This window comes from Miniopterus schreibersii, assembly GCF_964146895.1.
Source record: "Miniopterus schreibersii genome assembly, chromosome: 1".
NCBI classification, from domain to species: domain Eukaryota; kingdom Metazoa; phylum Chordata; class Mammalia; order Chiroptera; family Miniopteridae; genus Miniopterus; species Miniopterus schreibersii.
This window is the reverse complement of record NC_138101.1, coordinates 120,439,945-120,459,510: the sequence shown is the minus strand read 5'-3', so window position 1 is coordinate 120,459,510 and position 19,566 is coordinate 120,439,945. Positions and strand designations below refer to the sequence as shown.

The following is a 19,566-nucleotide window of genomic DNA, read 5'->3' as shown; positions in this document are numbered from 1 at the left end:
CCCCCAAGTATGGTGCTGAGGTGTTGTCTAGGGTTCTTAAGCACAGGAAGTCCAGGATGTGCCTTATGGAGAAAATACATGTGTACAACAAGTTTTGTTCAGGCATGAGTCATGTGCTGTTGGCCATGACTTCAATGTTAATGAATCAACAATAATATTAAATAAGGTGTCGCTGAACAGAAACACACATAAAACAAGGTTACATATCAATCAGTTGCTGAAAATGCGATCAGAGGCCCGCAGGACCCTAAACCTGTCTTTCCCCCTCAGAGGAGTGGCTCAGTATTAACTAACTCAGTGTTCACGATGACTTCATAGAATATAACTACCATGTGTAATGAGAATAGACTGTATAGTTCCAGACTGCATTTCTCTCCAGAACTCCAGACTCATTCATATTCCAGCTGCCTCCCCAAACTTTCAAACTTTAACAAACCAAAACCCAAACCACTGATATTTCTGCAACTTGCTTCTCTCATGGGCATCTCAAAAGCAACTATGCTATTCCAGGTGCTCAAGCCAAAAATCCTTGGAATTACCCTGGATTTCTCTTTCAAGTTTTCAAATCCTGATGGTACTACTTTCAAATTATATGTGGAATCTGACAACTTCTCACCACTTCCACTCTGCTAGCCTGTCCCTTAGAGGGATCCTGGTAAAAATCAGGCCATATCATGCCTTATCTCAGAACCTTCTAATGGCTTCCTGCCACCCTGAGTAAAAGCCACAATTTTGACAATGACCTGTAGTCCTGGTCTGCACATGCCCTGTCCATTACTTCTTTGACTTTATCTGCCCTGTTCTCCTTTCTGCTCACCCCACTCTCTCCTGCCTCAGGGCCTTTGCACCATCCTTGGAATGCTCTTCCTCCAAATAACAGTATGACCAGCTCCTTCACTTCCGTCAAGTCTTTATTGCATCACCACCTTCTTAGTGAGAGCTGCCCTCACCACCATATTTAAAACTACAACCACCTACAAACACACACACAGGCGCGCGCAGCCCACTTACTAATCTCTTGCCTACTTAATTTTTCTCCAGAGCACTCATCACCATCTAAGGTACTAATTAGCATACAAAGCTCTTTGCTTATCATCTGTCTCCCTCCTGTTCAAGTGTAAGGTGGGGTGGGAACCTTTATCTGTTTGTTTTCTTTCTACTGCTGTATCCCCAGTGCCTAGAACAGAATGTAGGCACTAAATAATTACTGAATGGTTGAATAATGTAGCACTTACCGTACATTACTGAATGTACCTGTTTGCCCTCTATGCCTCACAGTAACACTGACTGAGAATTTTGAGGCCAGAGACTCTGTCCTATTCATACTTGTATTCCTAACACCAAACCACTGTGCAGGACACATAGCAGGAATTCAATAAATGCAGGCTGAACGAATAGAAAGGGAGGAAAGAAAAAATTGCTAATTTTCTGAACCTTGGGGCTTTTAGTCAATCAACAAGCACCTGTGCAAAGATGAATAAGAAATAGTTCCTGCTCCAGAAAAAAACCCCAGCGTGGTAGGGAAGAGGCACAAATAAATATGGACCCTGAGGCAGTGTAATCAGAGCCCCGATGAGAAAGGGTCAGGAAAAGAACCAGGACGACAAAGGGGAGGATGATGCTGGGAAAGCAATCAAAGGGGTAGCACCTCAGCACGGCTTTCAACAGGAGTTTGCAATGCAGGCTGCAGGGGAGGAACACAGCCCACTGCCTGAGTCTGGCTACACAGACACGAGCTTCCCAATGTGTCCCCTTCCTTGTTCTAAAAGGTCTTCCAGGAGTCTCAGTGCTTAAACACAAAGAAACAGAATGGCTATACTCCCACAAGTCTCTTCTTACCCTCCCCACTCACGGAAAGCCCAATATCTGATAAGGGAATCAACGATGGCTCCACTTGCCTCCATTTAGGGTAGTGAGAACAAGGGCCACATCTAAACATTGTTCCCAGTTCCCAGACTCATCAGCATCCGATATCTAAACAGAAACAGGCCAAACGATGGCAACCACTTAGAAGCCCAGAGAAAGTGCTATTCCATGGGCTCTGCCAAGATGCAAAGCAGCAAAACTCAATTTAGAAAGTGCTAGAGCTTTCCAACTTCAGCCAAATATGAGAATAGTGTGATGCATATGTAAACATGGACATTCTTTGTCAGAACATTAAATCATAGCCCCAGAGCCTACTTCCTGAAAGGAGACGCTGGGCGGCCAATGTACCTCCTGCAGCTTCTCCGCCCAGAGTGGCCTGGGCACCAGACTGCTGAAGTACTAGAGCCAGCCTGGCAAGGACCCTGGACACCATGAGCTCACAGGCCTCATTTTCTAATGTCTGTGGTTGGAACAAGCTGTCTGCCTCCCCATTTTCTAAGAGAGATGAGAATAAGCATGTCCATTTGTTTTTATTTGCTGCTTGCCTGATGGCTTGGACGAAGCTGGAGGAATTCTACACGTGCACCGCATGTGCTTGCACTTCTGCCCACGGTCCCCACCTCCCAGGCATACATATGCATTTACATATGTGACACAGCCACAATTTCAAGAGTCCCCGATAGACCCAGCCTATTTCTGCAACCATCACATTACTGTCCTAGAACAGAGATGGCTCGCTATGCCATTATTTCCAGCAAAGCCTATGCTGGCCTCTTAAACAGGATCAGAACAATCTGTTCTCTGTCTAGTACATACACCCAACCCAGGGACACACTCCTCACCTGCAGCAGTCGAGAGCCAAGCAGCCCTGAGCACACCTTCTCGTCCCCTGCTGCACTTGAACCACCTTTATCTCCTCCTTCTAAACCTCCTTGTCTCGCCTTAGCCTGCTCTTTTCTCCTCTCCAGTGAGTTCCTTTAAAAATGCAACAGCTGTCACCCAGCCGGCATGGCTCAGCAGTTGAGCATCAACCTATGATTCAGGAGATCGCGGTTCGATTCCCAGTCAGGGCACATACCTGGGTTTCAGGCTCAATCCCCAGTAGGGGGTGTGCAGGAGGCAGCCAATCAATGACTCTCTCTCATCATTGATGTTTCTCTCTCTCTCTCTCCCTTCCACTCTCTGAAATCAATAACGATATATTTAAAAAAAAAAAAAGAACATCATGGTTTGCATGACAAAAATTCAGCTTTAATCTCCATTTTCTTTTTTTTCTTTTTTTTAAATATATCGTTATTGATTTCGGAGAGAGGAAAGGAGAGGGAGAGACAGACAGAAACATCAATGATAAGAGAGTCACTGATCGAGCCCGCAACCCGGGCATGTGCCCTGACCAGGAATCGAACCCCCATCACCTGGATCCTAGGTTGACGCTCAACCGCTGAGCCACACCGGCCAATCTCCATTTTCTAAAAGTCTTTTTCCAACCTTAGTTTTAACCCTGTTCTCAGACATTCTAGCCTGTACCTTCTCCTTGAGCTTCCTCCCACTTAGGACTTTTGCACAAGCTGATGCCTCTACCTGGAATGTTATGTCCCCTAAATTCCCATGGCTGCCTGCCCAAGTCTCCTCCCTGTCCCCTAACCCAGTCCCAATCCTTCTGCGCCCTTGTTACTGGATCACATACCCCCGTTTTACTTTCTGTTCATTTATTTGTTTCTTTGTTTACTGTCTGTTGCTCCCAACTAAAATGTAAGCTACGTGAGGGCAGGCACTCTCTCTCTGTCTCATTCACTGTCATCACCCCAGTGCCTAGAACAGCACCTGGTACACAGAAGGTATTTTAATGTACATTTACTGAATGAATGAGTATATTTGTACAAATGAAAGTCTCAAAAACTTCACAAAGAGTTCCAATGCCTTTCTCCAGGTCCCAGAAGACAGAAGGTGAACCTCAGGATCCATGTGTTCAGACCTGTCAGTAGCCTCCTTGGCATTCCCCATGTTTAGTACAAAAAACCTGGGCTTCTGACTTTAAGGAAAACTTTTACTCTTGGCTTCTCTAGTGCAGATCAAGGCTAGCTAGTTCAAGAGAGTGATTTCACTAAGGTTCGAACCACAGTCCTCCTGACATTGTCTTTCCAGCTGTTTCTAACTCAACATTTTAAATGTCTTATTTGTGTCTGCACCTTATTGTTATCTCAGTGTCTCACTGTAAAGCATTTGAAAACATATATATATGCAATGTTTCTGGTATTAGAAGCTGGGAGTTCATCCAAATCAACTCCTGGCCTCCAGTCAGGCCCACATCCAAGCCAAACAGGATTTCTACCAACTCTTAAAAGGTTTCAAGAGGAATCGCTTCCCTTCCAGCTTGTTCCAGTGCCTCTCACTCTTTTTATTCTTCCCTCAAGGGAAATGAAGACAGCTGTGATCATGTGCCAGCCTCAAATGCTTAAGAGGACCGATGAGGGTGACATGCAGGGACACACACACACAATGTCCTCACCAACGTAGCCGGGGGTCCCGCAGGCCGTGGACATCACATCTCCTTTGCCCTCCATTTTTGACAGTCCAAAGTCACTGATCATTATTTTGGACTCCTCATCTTGACTGTAGTACAACAGATTTTCAGGCTAAAAAGAAAATAAGGAAAATATTTACAAACTGTGTTTAGAGGTGGTTAACTGTGACAGACTCACCAAACCACAAAATCTATTTACTATTTAAGGATATACTTGACCTTCAGACGTCCTAGATACACTAAGAAAAGTGGTCTTTTATGAAGCCTGGAAAGGGCCCTGCACAGAAGAGGGCATGTACTGGTTTTCAATAAATGTTAGTCCATGTCCATTAGTATTTCCCCTACTTAAAATAATTAACCATATTTGGAGGCAATCCAGTGTAAACAATCACGTAAACAGAGCCACTTTAAAATGGAGTGGGAGCTGCCATCCCAGAGGAACTGCTGTGCACGTCTTATGCCTCAAGCCTTGGAATGTTACAAACAGAGCACAATAACCTTTGGACTGGGCCTAGGGAAACACTGTTTCCAAAAAATTATATGCAAAGATAACAAGAAAGCAGTTACTATTACTACTGGACTGATGGCTACTGGACTGAAAATTAAAAACATTAGAATTAACATCACTATGTTATGTTACCTGCACCAACAGAAACACCTTCCTCCTATTGACGTAATTGTTCCCCTTCCCTTTCTCATAAATACCCCGTAGCCTTTGTCTCCTAATCAGAACACCATCTGGGCTTCTGCCTGAATTAATGATACCCAAATATCCTGGTTGGTCTCAAATAAACACTTGTTGCCTCTCACTCTGAAAGGCCTTTTATTTTTAGATTAGCACTAGAATGCTGATTCCTCTCAGACCTGTCGATTCATTTCCTGGGTTAGGAGAAAGGGGAGACCCAGAAATAAAATTACTTTGCTGATGCTATTTTGTTCTTTTATCAGACCCTTGTTAGCAACTTTTCTCTAGTCCACCAGTCCCTCCCCCACCCTGGGTAACGCTGTCTGTAGCTCTGGCTGATGTGCTCACTTTCCCCTTTCCTGGTCAGCTGACACCTGCTTATTCTGCTCCTTGGGAAGCAGAGGGATGTCACCAGGGAGTGAATGGAGTTGGAAGATCCATCACTTCCCAGCCACATGCATCCTTAAGAAACCCAAGGTTCTGTCTGCGTTGCTGTAAAACAGGAGTAGTGATGGTTCCTTGTGATGGAACAGGCGTGGCAGAGCACAGGCGGCTGTAATGCACCTCAACAGCCAAGGTATGAGCACAGTTTCTGTTTCCAGGAGAGCTCTGCTCTTCAGTGCCCACCTAGGAGGGGCAGAGGGGCCTCAGCCCTGGGGTTCAGGGAGACAATGAAGCCTCATTTGCATTTTATGTAAAATTGGGGAATCTCAGGGTTCTGGCAAAGAACGGGGGCAGGACTTGTGGAGACTGAGGGAGGTGTCACAGCCTCAGAGCTGTCCCTGCACTGCCAGGTTGAGAACCTGAATACTGGGGCACTCACATGTTTGTTTTTTTGTCTATTTTGGAAAAGTTGCTCAGTTAACAATGTTGTTACCGAAGGAGATAATGTCAAGGACTGCCACCTCTGGTGTCATCCAGTTACATTTTCCCAACTGGAAAACTCTGAAGATGTACAGAGTGAAAAGTTATCATGTCCCTCCTTTGTACCAAACCTTAAGGAAATGCAGCAGAAAGAGTGGGTTGGGGAACTCATCTGCACACACTATTTCAGGTCTGGCTCTCCTCCGACCCCAGGAGTGAGGCAATATTCTCTCCTGTCCGTGGTCTGTGGTGAATCTTTGGTTCCTAAGTATTACATTTGAGGAACTATTCTTTTGTAGAGTGACTTGACTTATTTAGAAAAGTGGTTCTCAGTCTAGTTATGTAGCAGAATCAGCTGTGAGGGCACTAAGTGGCTGGAGATACTGTTCTTCAATGGATCTGAGGTTGGCCCAGGCCTCTGGATTTTAGATCTCCATGGTGGAGATTCTGGGGTGCAACCACTGTTGTGGAGAAATTTTGAGAACTGACCAAGACTCTTTTCTTGACCAAACCATAGTCAGGCTCCTCTGAGCCCTCTTCTTTTTTAAAAAGAAATACAGATTTTTAGATTTCAGAGAGAGGAAGGAAGAGGGAGAGGGAGAGGGGGAGAGGGAGGGGGAGAGAGAGAGAAACATCAATGATGAGAGTCATTGATTTGCTGCCTCCTGCACATCCCCTACTGGAGAATTGAGCTTGAAACCCAGGCATGTGCCCTGACCAGGAATTGAACAGTGACCTCCTGGCTCATGGGTCAATGCTCAACCACTGAGCCACACCAGCCAGGCTAAGTTCTCTTCTTGACTAGATCTCGACCTTGGCGTTCTGTGTCCCTCCTGTCCTTGCTGGGCCTGTGCAGCCCAGTCTTTGCAAGAATCCTGCTAAGTCAGTTTAGAGAGGATCCCTCACTCTTGATATCTGATCAAGTTCTTCAACCCTCACCTTCGATGTTGTTAAAAAAGAATTATTCAGACATGCATTAAAGATGGTTAGGGAGCCTTTATTCAGGGGGAATACTGCAATGGAGTTTGCAGTAGGGGAGAGAGACTGGCCTCAACTCTGAATACAGTAAAGACAAGGGGAGATTTATAGCCAAGGGACAGGGTAGGTCAGTGGACAGAAAATGACTAAGAGGGAACATCAAGGATAAGGGGACTCTGGCTACAGGAGCTCTGCTGAAGGCAGTCCAGGGTGGTTGGACATGGAGGGCGGGGACAAGGCATTTTATCAGATATCAAGGGCGGGAATTTCTGTTAAATCACTAGGATTTTCGCTAAGACTGAACTAAGTAGGCAGGACCAATGGACTTAGGATGAGCCCAAGGTCAGGGCCTAGTCAGAAAGGAGGCTCAGGGGTGTCCAACTCAAGTTTGGTCAAAGTCTCCTTGCCTGCCAGTGTGTAAGTGTTTGGCCTGCCTATAGCAAGAATCCCCTACCCTAGATGTCTCCCCTTAGTAACTTTCCATCCATGACTCCTCACTCTGCTCAATCACCATAAGTCCTCCACCCCCCCCCCCTGCTGAATTTGGAGTTTAGCTGGGTTCTCTTCCCTGTTGCAAAACTTGAATAAAGTCTTCCTTACCATTTAACAAGGGTCAGAATCATTCCTTTCTTTAACAGAACCCCAATTTTTTCTCTATCCTTTACCCAAAATAATAACACAAAAAGAAATGGCACTGAACAGTCGCTGTGACATTAATTCTGCAGATGAAGCATGAGATCAGAAGAAAATCAATATATGCTTGCGGTGAGTTTTAAAAGAAAATAAAATGAGCCAATCAATAGTTGAAAAAAGATTAATGCTTAGAAAGTAGGAGGGGTGCTCTAATCAAAAAGTGCACATGGTTTGTGTTCTCTCAATGTTTAGGGGTTACCCTTTGATGAACGGTAAGGGTCCATCATGGGTGCAGAGAGAAGCATTCTGTTTTTAAGTTCCTGAGTTACAATATTTCTTGTCCCAGCACTTCCGCAGCTGTAAAGTCAGTGAGCTCCTGCTCCTGACCAAGGCTTCATCCAGGCGGGAGATGGTCAAAGGCCCCAAATTACCTTCTTAAACATTCCTCCTACAGAAGAGTCATTTGGGTGAGTAAAGTGCTCTTTGAAGGACAATTATCCCTAAGAAGGATTCAGTGGACTGGTCGTTCATGGTTAAGATCAATGCCTTAATTGGCTCAAGGCTTTCTGCTGGGGGAGGGGAGACAGGGAAGCAAGTGGGAGAGGACAGGTTCAGGGACAATCTGGATGGAGGCCTCAGGAGAACAAGAAAGTCTGTGGAAGGCAGGAATGGTGGACAGGGGGAGATCACACAATTCTTCCTGGGGTCCTAGGAGGCTCAGGACTCATTTGAAAAGTTTGCTTACTGTATTTTATGGCATCTTTGCAAGACAATTGGTGGTCAATACGTGAGTTGGAAGGTCAATCCCAATCTTTTAATATTCACATGACAAGCTTTTAAAAGATCTGAATCAACAATTCCTGTAAAGTTAATGTTATACATAATCAATCGTCCTCCTAATCTAATGATTCTCAACTGGGGCTAATTGCGCCCCCTAGGGGACATTTAGCAAGCTCAGAGGTATTTTTGGTTGTCATAACTCTAGGAGTGGTACTGGCATCTGGTGGGTAGAGGCCAAGGGTGCTTCTACACATCCTACAATGCACAGTCCCATTTGTCACTAGTACAAGGCTGAGAAGCCCTTCCCTAATGTGAGGAGGCAATAGTGGGCATTTCCTGTCTCAGTCCTTTGTTTTGAAAAAAGAACAACTGATTGGATCTAGTAGTGTCTTGGGGCAAGAAGATACAAGAAAACCTTTCTGGAGGAAGAAGGAAGTATATTCGAATGTGGGATGGGGCAGTATCCCAGATTGTGCCTTAGTTTTTTTTTGTTTTTTTTTTCATTTTAATCCTCACCTGAGGATTTTTTTTTTATTGATTTGAGAGAGAGAGAAAGCTTGATGTGCGAGAGCAACATTGATCAGTTGCCTCCCATATGTGGCCTGACTGGGGACTGAACCTGAAACCTAGCATGTGCCCTGACCAAGAATTGAAACCACAACCTTTCGGTGTATAGGACAATGCTTCAATCAACTGAACCACCTGGCCAGGGCTGTGTCTTAGTTTTAAATTAACCTGATCATCTTCTCCATTGCTGTGGCCTAGATAATACAGTTTGTTTTCATTTTCTCAGATGGTTATGAAAATTTAACATCAACTTCCTCCACACAGAGCAAACTCCTTTGTGCTATTGAAAAGAGATCACAAAAAGGTCCTAAAATGGAAATATTCCTTCCGTAATTATAAGCCTGGTGGATGATCTTAAAGCTCCACAGGTTGGAAGCTGCAAATATTTTACCAAAAGTGTTATATGGGAGTGAAAAATATTATCTCCCGTGCAGCCAATTTGACTTTCTATGGGGGAAATAAACATTGCCCGCTGGGAAATGTCTTATCTGCTTAGAAATGATTTCTAATAAGCACAGACAACCAGGCCATCACATCACATCTCCACAGTCGCCACACTAACTTGTTCAGAGATGGCTGCCTGCTCTGTTCTAGAAGCACAGAATGTTTGAAGAGGGCATAAGAGCGCAGAGAAGTGGCATAGAAGTGACTGCAAGGCCGTCTTCTCTATCTAGCCCTTATCTAGCCCTCTGAAGTATCTCCAGGTCCTAAGATTAGCTCATCATGCTCACAGCCCATTTCACTTGTCAAGAAGCCTGCAAAGGGCAAAGGGTAAGGACTTGATCAACATTCACAAATACTCTCATCCAGCAGTTTTCCAAGAGTGGTTCTCAAGCCAACATCATCATCGCCTAGAATCCCCTTATAAATGCAAGTTCTCAGGCCCTGCTGCAGACCTGGGGGTGGGGGGCACTAATCTGTGTTTTTCCAAGCCCTCCAGATGATTCTGATACCGACTAACATTTGGGAGCCACTACCCTAGTCAATGGAAAGTGGTAACATGGAGAGAAGAGAAAACTTTACAGTGAGTGCTCATAAAAGAAAAAGCTACACTGACTTATACCTTGATTCCCAATGCCAGATACTGGGAGATGCCGAAATTCCATTTTCACTCATGCTTAGGATTTATTCTTTAAATGGGTTTGGATTTCCTGTAGTCATATATGTGGCTTCAGTATAGCATAATCCCTGTGTTTATGATGGGAGTGGCTGGGGTGGAACTTCTGCCTGGACAGGTACAGTGAATCTGGGGGCTGGACCGAGGATGAAGCCACATTACAGCCTGGGGTCAGCAGTGCTAACTGGACTGTTCCTCAAAGTGGTGTTTGTTATCTACCCTTTGGTATCGACACAGACCTGGGGAGAAATGTGTTTCCAAGGTGCCCAAATATGGCACAGATCCTTCAATGCTATTGAGTGAGGGGTAAGGAGTGCCAAAACCTCACAAGGAAAAGATGAGAAAGGAACCCAGGACATTTAGAAGGCTGTAACTGTAGTTCATTTAAGCCACCTTTCCTGATAACCTTCCATTTCCCTTTCACCTCCTGCCCTCTACCCACTCTCTCCTTTTCATACAGTGTTGTGCTGAAACAGAGATGGAATAAGGAGAAGACTGAAGATCTGCAGTGGAGGAAGGAAGGGCTTTTGTGTCCTATGCATCTTGAACAAAATTACCTTTTAGGTAGGCCTGAATCAATACATAACCTACCTCTTGGTGGCCCTTTGGCAGCATAATGATTACGAAACCTCCCAGACAATGGCCAGCCCCAGCGATCTTCAGCTTCTTTCAAGCTACTTCTGAGTCACAAAGGCCCAGACAACTAACACTACACAAACGCCCACCGTTCATTCCACCCATAACTACATTAAGGAAACCCCACCCCTCCTCTGGAGCCAGTCCTCTCGGACAGGTGCGTTACGGGTTGGAGAGCAGGTGGGGGATGTGGCTAAGCGACGGCCTCACCTTGAGGTCCCTGTGGACGATGCCCATTCTATGGAGGTAGTAGACAGCATCCAAGACCTGGCGGATCAGAGTGCTAGCATCTTTTTCTGTGTAAAATCCCTTCTCCACTATCCGATCAAACAACTCTCCACCGGATACACTGTTAAAAAAAAAAAAAAGAACAAATGAGAAGTTTGAGAAGATCTGTTGAATTACTCAGGGAAAACCACAAATAAGAGCTGTCAATATGGCAAAAGACACAAATTTTATTTCATAAACTAACCTATTTTCAGAGTTAGATTTTGCCCCACCTATTCCCTAGAAGCTCTACCAAGGAAGTGTTTCTATGTCATGGTGGTACAAATGTTTGGAATGAAAAAAAGGGAATGAAAATAAGCCAGAACCCATAGACTAGCCAGGCTTAACAGGTCTCTCCTGGCTTCTGCCTCCTTGCTGCTGTGACAATGTAAAGTCAGCATCATCAGATACACAGAGATGATACTGGCTAAGATGCCTCCTTTGCTCAGAAAGTATCCTTAAAAGACGCAGGCTGGGGATGCTGTGAGCAAAGCATTGAGCAGCCAACAGGATGTCTGAGGTTTGACTGAGCTATGCTCCTAATATGCTGAGTGCGTTGAGTATTCCTTGAGTCTTTAAACCTCAGTCTTTTTATCTGTAAAATGAGGGGATTGATCTAGTCAACTATTTCTAACGGAGGTTAGGGCGTGTTTTTGGAAGCATCAGAACCTGAAAGCCACATGTGATTTACAAAAAAAGAAAGAGAATTACCCTCTATTATACTCCTTTGCTTTGGTTTAGGGTGACAATATTTTATTTTAATTTGCTTTGACTTTCAGGTTGCATTAAATATATATATTTTCATATTTATCAAAAAGGGGCCTAGACAAAGAAAGGCCTTTTTTGAAAAAGGTCAAAAAGCCTGGTGTACAACCTCTATAGATCTTTCCATTTTGATATCTGATGCTACTCTGAGTTTAACAAAGTAACAGAACTGTATAATTCTGAATAGAAACAACTAACACCTTAGCCTTCCATTTCTTAGAATATATACTTCTCTAAGAAAACTGCTTCTTTCAAACAATTAAGCATCTTAGAAATTAACTTCAAGGGATATGTTAACACTTTTTTTTTTCTTCTACAAAAAAGAAACATTTTCCAAAAACAAAATGAAAAAGAGGTTTATTTGAAATATTAAGGGCATAAAACAGTTTCATAAACAACTTTTACAGCTTTAACAGAGTAAAAGCACGCCCTGGCCATACCATACACACATTCACAAACACTCAAGGCTGCGATTCATTTTCTGCAAGTCATGGCAATTAATATACAATAACTAAACCACCGATACATAAACACAATTGCAGCAATAAAAGGCCTACATGTTATCTATGTTCATCCCAAGTGATATTGCACTTGGATAATGTCTTGTTTCCAAAGCAAACTGAGCAATCTAGATGAAAAAGGAAAGATGCTCAGGAGAAATAAAAAGCAATTCAAAGAGTGATAAGAAATTGAAACAACTGGGGAGAAACTACATTTTCATGACCATGTTGTCTAAATGATCCCTCCTTAGGTAAACCAAAATCCCAAAACATCCCCTCTCAGCAACTGACACCACAATCTTGCCAGTGTTCACTTTTCTAGAACCTTCCTCCAATAAGTTTCAATGCCTGAAACTTTGCAGAACTTGAGGATGTAGGACAGGAGATGTACTGCTCCCAGGGGCAGGGTGACTATATACATTCGCTTGACTTAATCCTTTGTTTGACTATACATTCAACACTTACTGGGTGCCCATTATATGCCAGCTACTGTGCGTGGTTGGTACCAGTTAAGGCAGCATTAGCTATGAGGGAGGGAAGTCTGTTTTACCAGTGCCCCTCCTCATCCTTTAGCATCAGCCCACCCTCCAATAATGGCACAGTGACCTAGTATTCCACTGCTTTCTTACCACTAGTCTGCCTGCCACTCACGTCCTCTGCTATGAAGGCTGCTGGAGGACCTCAGGGAAGACTGCTCACCCTCTCCTCACCCCCATCCACACCCTGAGTACTGCACGACCCACACTGCCAGGTCCTCTCTCTCCCTCAAAACTGATCTTTCCTGATTCCTATTCTCTCAAAGTTCCCTCTTCTGCTATGTGATATATAAGGTGTTAATAGATTCTATTGAATAATAATATTTGCACGGCAATAGGGCAGCAATGCAATAAGATTTGAAGCTTCAGAATTGAAGTGTAAGATACTGCTGTGGTATGTATTGCCACAGAGTCCCAATTCTCTGCACATTTGGTATTTCCCTTATTAAATTTCAAATTGCATCGGGTCTTCATTTTTTTGAACATTGCTCAGAAAAAATTTGGTTTCCTTAGAAACCAAGGCACAGGGGAAATGTTAAAAAAACTTGCCAATAAAAAAATGTAACAAGCACTAATAAAAATACCTTAAACTTGCAAATCACTTTATGCTTTTCAAAAATCTCCTTAAGCATACATTTCAAAGGCCTGAATGTTTACATCCCCCCAAATTCATGTGTGAAAGTCCTAACTCCTAAAATGATGGTGTTTGGAGGTGGGGTCCTTTGGGGGTTGATTAGGCTTAGATGAAGTAATGAGGGTGGGGCCCCAATGATGGGATTAGTGACCTTATAAGAGGAGGAAGAGACACCAGTGCTCTGTCTCTCTACTATGTGAAGAAACAGTGAGAAGGTAGCTGTTTGCAAGCCAGGGAGAGAGCCTTTGACAGAAACCAAATCTGCTAACCCTTTTATCTTGGACTTCCCAGACTCAAGAACTGTGAGAAATACATTTCCATTGTTTAAGGCACCCAGCATCTGGTACTTTGTTATGGCAGCCTAAGCTAACTAGACAACCAGTCATTTTCAAAACCACCTGTGAACCACCAGAATCCCAGAATCACTAATGACGAAATACATTTGGAATTGCAGCAAGGGGCATGTCTCATTTTCAGGCCTGGAGACCATGGTTAGGTTAGTTGGTTGGCTGGCTGCTGAATCTGACAGAAAGGTTGCTCTCTAGTCAATATCTTTCTATGGCAAGCTTTCTGTGTGCATGGGATTCCTCAATTTAAAAATGCAAAGCATCAGAATACATTTAGAAGGATCAGGGGTCTGGTGGTTGAGTAAAAGAAGTAGAACCATAATAATAGATCAATAAATATTATGAATGGATGTAGCTACTGGGAAAGGGGCTCCGCTGTGGGGGATGCAGATATGGAAAGATAAACTAGCTACTAAAGATCAAAGGAGAAGACAGAGAGATGATTCAAAAATTCTCTACTCTTCTCAATTCAAACTCTGACATTGATTTAGAACCACGTGCCTTTGCATGAAACTTGGGTTTACTCAGTTTCTAATTGTCGTTGCCTATTACAGTGTACTGCTATCAGATCGTACCTAAGTTTTAAATATGCAAATGTAAAATAGTTGGATGTAATAATCTCAGTAACATTTTAGTTTATTTGAAAATTTTAAGTAATTCAAATAATTTCAAATTAAAGAATAATCGTCAAGAAACAATTTCGAAGTTGCTGGATCTAGTAAAATGTAAGCTCTGTCCCCACTATAGTATACTGTAATGCCATATAACTTTGTCAGTATACCATGCATACTTTGTTAGTAGGAGACAAACCATTTTGTTCTTTACGTGCACTTGAACTTCCCCATCCAATTTTGGTAGGTATCATCCTCTTACTTTAAAATTTACTGCCAATTATAACTTAAAATGTTTTTTGTCTTATAACAATATCATCAACACATTCACTAAAAGATAGTCCTTGTGCCATTAATGAAAAATCGGGTCCAAAACACTATTTTTCTAGGAGTTAGATATAATAAAATAAAATGAAGGCTGAAGGAAACTAGCATATGTCACCCCAAAATAAGCCTCTTTGACATAAAAATTATTCTGAGCTGAAGACAATTAAGGAGGGAAAGCCATCCCTCTTGTCTAAAGGCAAGAAATAGATTCCCTGTGTATTGGAGATAGCCTTTTACCAGCCCAGAGACAGCACCAGAGAAACTGGCAAGCAAACCTGATTAACTCACCCTTATTTTCCTAGTTACTTCTTCACCATTTACTACCCCTGCTCCAAATCCCTTTGTCTTGTCAATTCTTCACAAATGTATTATTTGTCTATAAGGCATAGAAGCTTCCTGCTCTAGTCACGTCTTCAGGTCTTCATTCTCTTGTGAAAGCTCAAAAGTACATGTAAAAACTCTATATAATGTATACACTTTTCTCCTGTTAATCTTTGTCAGTTTAATTTTCAGACTCAACCAGAGAACCTCAAAGGGTTAAGTAAAATGTTTTCCTTCCCCACAGGGCCAAACACTACAGTGCTGTGCTATTAATTTCAGAAAGAATAGTCTGAGAATTATTAGCAGTGGTGCTGGGATAATAAAAAAGCAGTGTTACAGAAAATATGCCTCGAAATTCACAAAGGCTGTCACATAACCAGGCAGTGAAAGAGTAATAGAACCTGGTGACATGAATACAAGAGCAATGTGGTCTTATTGTGCCCTAGAGCTAGGCTAGTTATAAATGTGTGTTTGCTAAGAACCATCTCCCCTATTTACATTTATTTAATCTTAAGGGGAAGGTACTCTTGAAATATGCAGGTTGTGATTAAGAGAGGTTACAAGCAAAGCATTTTTCAAGTGTGAAACCTCAAGGCCCAGATATGTGCATTTTTTTGCCCAGCCTATAGAGAGAAATCATCTATCTTCACAATCTTTTCCTCAGTCAAGTCCCAACTTGGCAGCCCCTGGGATCTCCCTCCTCCTACACAGGGCAGTCGCCCCTGCTTGTCTCCCAGGCCCCCACCCTTAATCCTCACTACTTAATTTGGCTTTGGCGCCTGTACACTCTGTTCCTGGGGGGACTCCCCCATCCATTCTGGGAAGATTAAAGCTTTATTTCATGCAACCACTGCCTTCAATATTTTCCTCCTTCAATAAATCCTACTTTAATAATAAAAATATCTTTATTCTTAGAATTCAGTTTCACAATATCTTCCAGGCCTCAATCTGTTCAGAAATTTCCAAAACACAAACACATGCCTCTCCTTTTAATGGACCAGATAAATTTAACTCCTTGTGTTCCATTATGCTTTAATTCTGGCTATTCTGACTTCTAAATATCTGGGGTATTAGGGACTGAATTGTGTGTCCCCCGCCCCAATTTCATATATTGAAATCGTAACCCTCAGTAGACCTCAGAATGTGACTGTATTTAGAGATAGAGCCTTTAAAGGGGTAATTAAGGTTAAATGAGGTCATATGGCTCCAATATGACTAGTGTCTTTATGAGAGAGAGCAAGACACCAGGGATGCGTGAACACAGAGGAAAGACCATGTGAAGACAGTGAGAAGGCAGCCATCTACAAGCTAAGCAAAGGGGCCTCAGAAGAAACCAAACCTGTTGAAATCTTGATCTTGGACTTCCAGCTGCCAAAATGGTGAGACAATAAATTATGTGGTTTAAACCCTCTAGTATGTGACATTTTGGTACGAAGACACTGGGCAATGTAAAGTACCGGCCATACTCATGCAGTGTATCTCTGAATGTACGTTCTCTTCTAATATATTTTTTTAGGTTTACTGGGGAAAAACTTTTTTGTACTGCGTGCTTTTTTAATTTAGCAAATCATCAAATAATCTTCTATCAAGCCAGACAATATGTTGTCCTTGTTTCCAAGAGGCCCACAGCCGGGGATGGGAGAGTGTCACTAAAACACACAGAGACGTTGAACACAGTAGACGGTTCCAACTATGGGAGTGGGGCAGTAAAGGAGATTTGCAAAACCACAGAAGGACACCTAGAAGGGGCCCAGGTGACAGGGCAGGAGAAGGTGAGTATGATCTGTCTTTTTAAAAAAAAATTGATTGATTTGAGAGAGGAAGGGGAAGGGAGGGGAGAGAGAGAGAGAAAGAGAGAGAGAAAGAGCAAGCAAGCAATATTGGTTGATTTGTTGTTCCACTTATTTATGCATTCATTGGTTGATTCCTGTATATGCCCAGACAGGGGATCAAACCCATAACCTTGGTATATCAGGACTACACTCTGACCAACTGAGCCATCTTAGAGGTGAAGCAGTATTTAGTCAAGTGGAGGAAAGCCCAATGGCAAGTAAGGTCTAAGAACTTGAATGATCATAAGAGGAGTTTTTGGTGAACTGACTCTTCAGAGAAATGTAGTCAATGAAAGAGATCAGCGAGCACCTTCTTTCCGTAAGCCCACTGCTTGGCATGCAGTATTAGTCTGTATGTGGGGGCCACAAAAGAAGCTCAGGTTGACAATCAAGACCACCAGTGACTAATGACTTGCCTAACTGTGACCCCCATATGGATGACCACAGGGCATTGAAGAAGGGAGAAATCAGTGGTTAGAGGAGGCTTCCCAAAGGAGTTGTCTTAACTTCCTTTATGACTCTGGAGTCTAGCACAGTCCTCACTGGATTACAGAAATATGTCAGCTGAGTCTTGAAGGAAGTCAGTTGTGAGAAAGGAGTTAGGAGGGAGAACATAATAGGCAGAGAGAAGAGGTGAAAGCAGGAATGAACAAAGTAGCAAAGAAGCCAGACTTATCTGGAAAATGCAACTGGTAAAGCTAGATCCTGAAGGATTCTGAAAACCAAGCAGTGCAGCCTGAATGGGCTGCATCAAATGATAGTAAATTCTAAGCTGCTTGATATCTAAGGCAACCCATATCTGAAAGAGAGGCTACTGAGATTGTTGCCATTGGTGTATGTGGGTGTGGGGTGAGGGACATCTGGAACAAAGTCATTTCCAAGGTGTATATGCTGTCTTCCAATGAAGGCCTGCAGTTGCCATCCTGGAGGCCTACTGCTTTTATATTCAGTCCTGCAGACTTCCTGATGCCCTTAGGTGTGCTCAGAAAAGCAAACAGGCGAATTCATTCCAATGAAACCACGTTGGCCAGCTTTTCAGTGTGCAGAGATTTCCATCCACACAGGCAACAGCTTTCATTGCTTTTGGTGGGGACTCAGTGATTCCTTAGAATCATCTTCTCTTCCTGTTTTCCAACTACACCCCTTCAGTTCCCAGCCAGCTGTCCCTCTAGACTGGCCAGGAAAAGTGTGGTTATAGTCAAAATGAGGAATAAGAAAGAACGAAAGGCTTTAATTTTGTTTGGGAAACTTGCTTGCTGAGACTCTGCTAAGGAAATTTTACTCATGAGAAAAGGGCTACAGGGTTTGTGAAGAAATTATTAACATGATCAAGATTTTAAGAGAAAATAGCTAATCTTTTCCAACTCAAAGCACCTGTTCACATTCCAGAAAAAAAGATAATTACAAATCATTTTTAGTTTTTTGTTTTCCAAGAGGTCAAAACATATCTTATTCGTATAGAATTCCCAAAATCTATGACTTATATTCCAGTGGGGAAGGGAGAGAAACAAATAGATAAATGTGGAACTCTCAAGGAGTTCTAAGTGCTGTGCAGAGAACTTAAACAAACCTGAGATGAGTACCTGGTGCAGCCACTTTGAATGGGCTCCAGAAAGGTCTCTAAGATGGCAGGAAAGAGCCAGCCAAGTAACAACTGTGGGGAAGAGCTTCTGAAAAAAGGGGTGACTTGTCCTAAGACCTTGAAGAAAACACAGAACAGGGTATTTGGGGACCAAAAAGCTCAAAATGACTGGATTTTGCTGGTCAGTGGGTAGAATGGTTGACAGAAAGCAAGGCCCATTTCAAGCAGGCCCATATGCTATGGACTGAATGTTTGTTTTCCCCCAAAATTCATATGTTGAAATGTAACCCCCTAGGGGATGGTATTGAGAGGTGGGGCCTTAGTAGGTAATTAGGTAAGGGTGGAGCCCTCATGAGTGAGATTAGTGCCCTTATAAGAAGAGGCCAGAGAGCTAGTTTGCCCCATTTCTGTCATGTGAGGATACAATGAGAAGGTGGCAGTCTACAACCTGGAAGAAAGCTCCCAGAACTCAACCATGTTCACACTCTGATCTGGGACTTTCAGGTTCCAGAACTGTGAAAGATAAATTTCCATTGTTCATAAGCACCCTGATTTATGGTACTTTGTTATGGCAGCTCACATGGATGAAGATGTCATGGAAATTAAGATTTAAACAGGACAGATTTATTCTACATTTGATAAGAAATCATTGGAGAGTTTTCAGCCAGAGGACAGGTGAACTGATTTACATTTTTTAAAGATCATTCTGGCTGCTGTGTGGAGAATGGGCTGTAGAGGCAAGGGTGGAAGCAGGCAGATTGTCATGGAGATACTGCAATGATCCAAGTGACAGAAGATGGTGGCTCAGCCTGGGACACTGGAGTCAGAGAGAAGTGGACAGACATGCGGTATGTTTTGGAGATTCAGTAGACAAGATGAAGCTGATATGAGGCACACAGGAAGGAGAGGAATCAAGATTGTCTCCTAAATTTTTGATCTGAGAAACAAGTAGGTGGTGGTGACATTATTGGAAAGAAGGACCCTGGTGAAAGAACAGGTTTGTAGAGATCAAAACAACTAGGCCAGCAGTGACCACCAGAACTTCCTGCAATGATGAAAATGCTCTTTATCTGCAATGTCTGATATGGTAGCGACTAGTCACAGGGGGGTATGGTGCATTTGAAATGTGGCTAGTGCAAGTGAAGAACTGACTTTTAAATTTTATTTCATTGTGATTAATGTAAGTAGCCACAC

At 43.0% G+C, this 19,566-nt stretch overlaps 1 protein-coding gene across 1 annotated transcript in view; it reads right to left on the bottom strand.

Moving 5' to 3' along the window:
- CAMK1D (calcium/calmodulin dependent protein kinase ID) overlaps positions 1-19,566 on the bottom strand; it is a 371,797-nt gene that overhangs the window by 47,219 nt on the left and 305,012 nt on the right. The window contains exons 4-5 of the mRNA XM_081129205.1: positions 10,861-10,999; positions 4,376-4,502 (exon numbers count right to left, since the gene is read on the bottom strand). Coding sequence (XP_080985331.1) covers positions 4,376-4,502; positions 10,861-10,999 — 266 coding nt within the window. The remainder of the gene's footprint in view (positions 1-4,375; positions 4,503-10,860; positions 11,000-19,566) is intronic.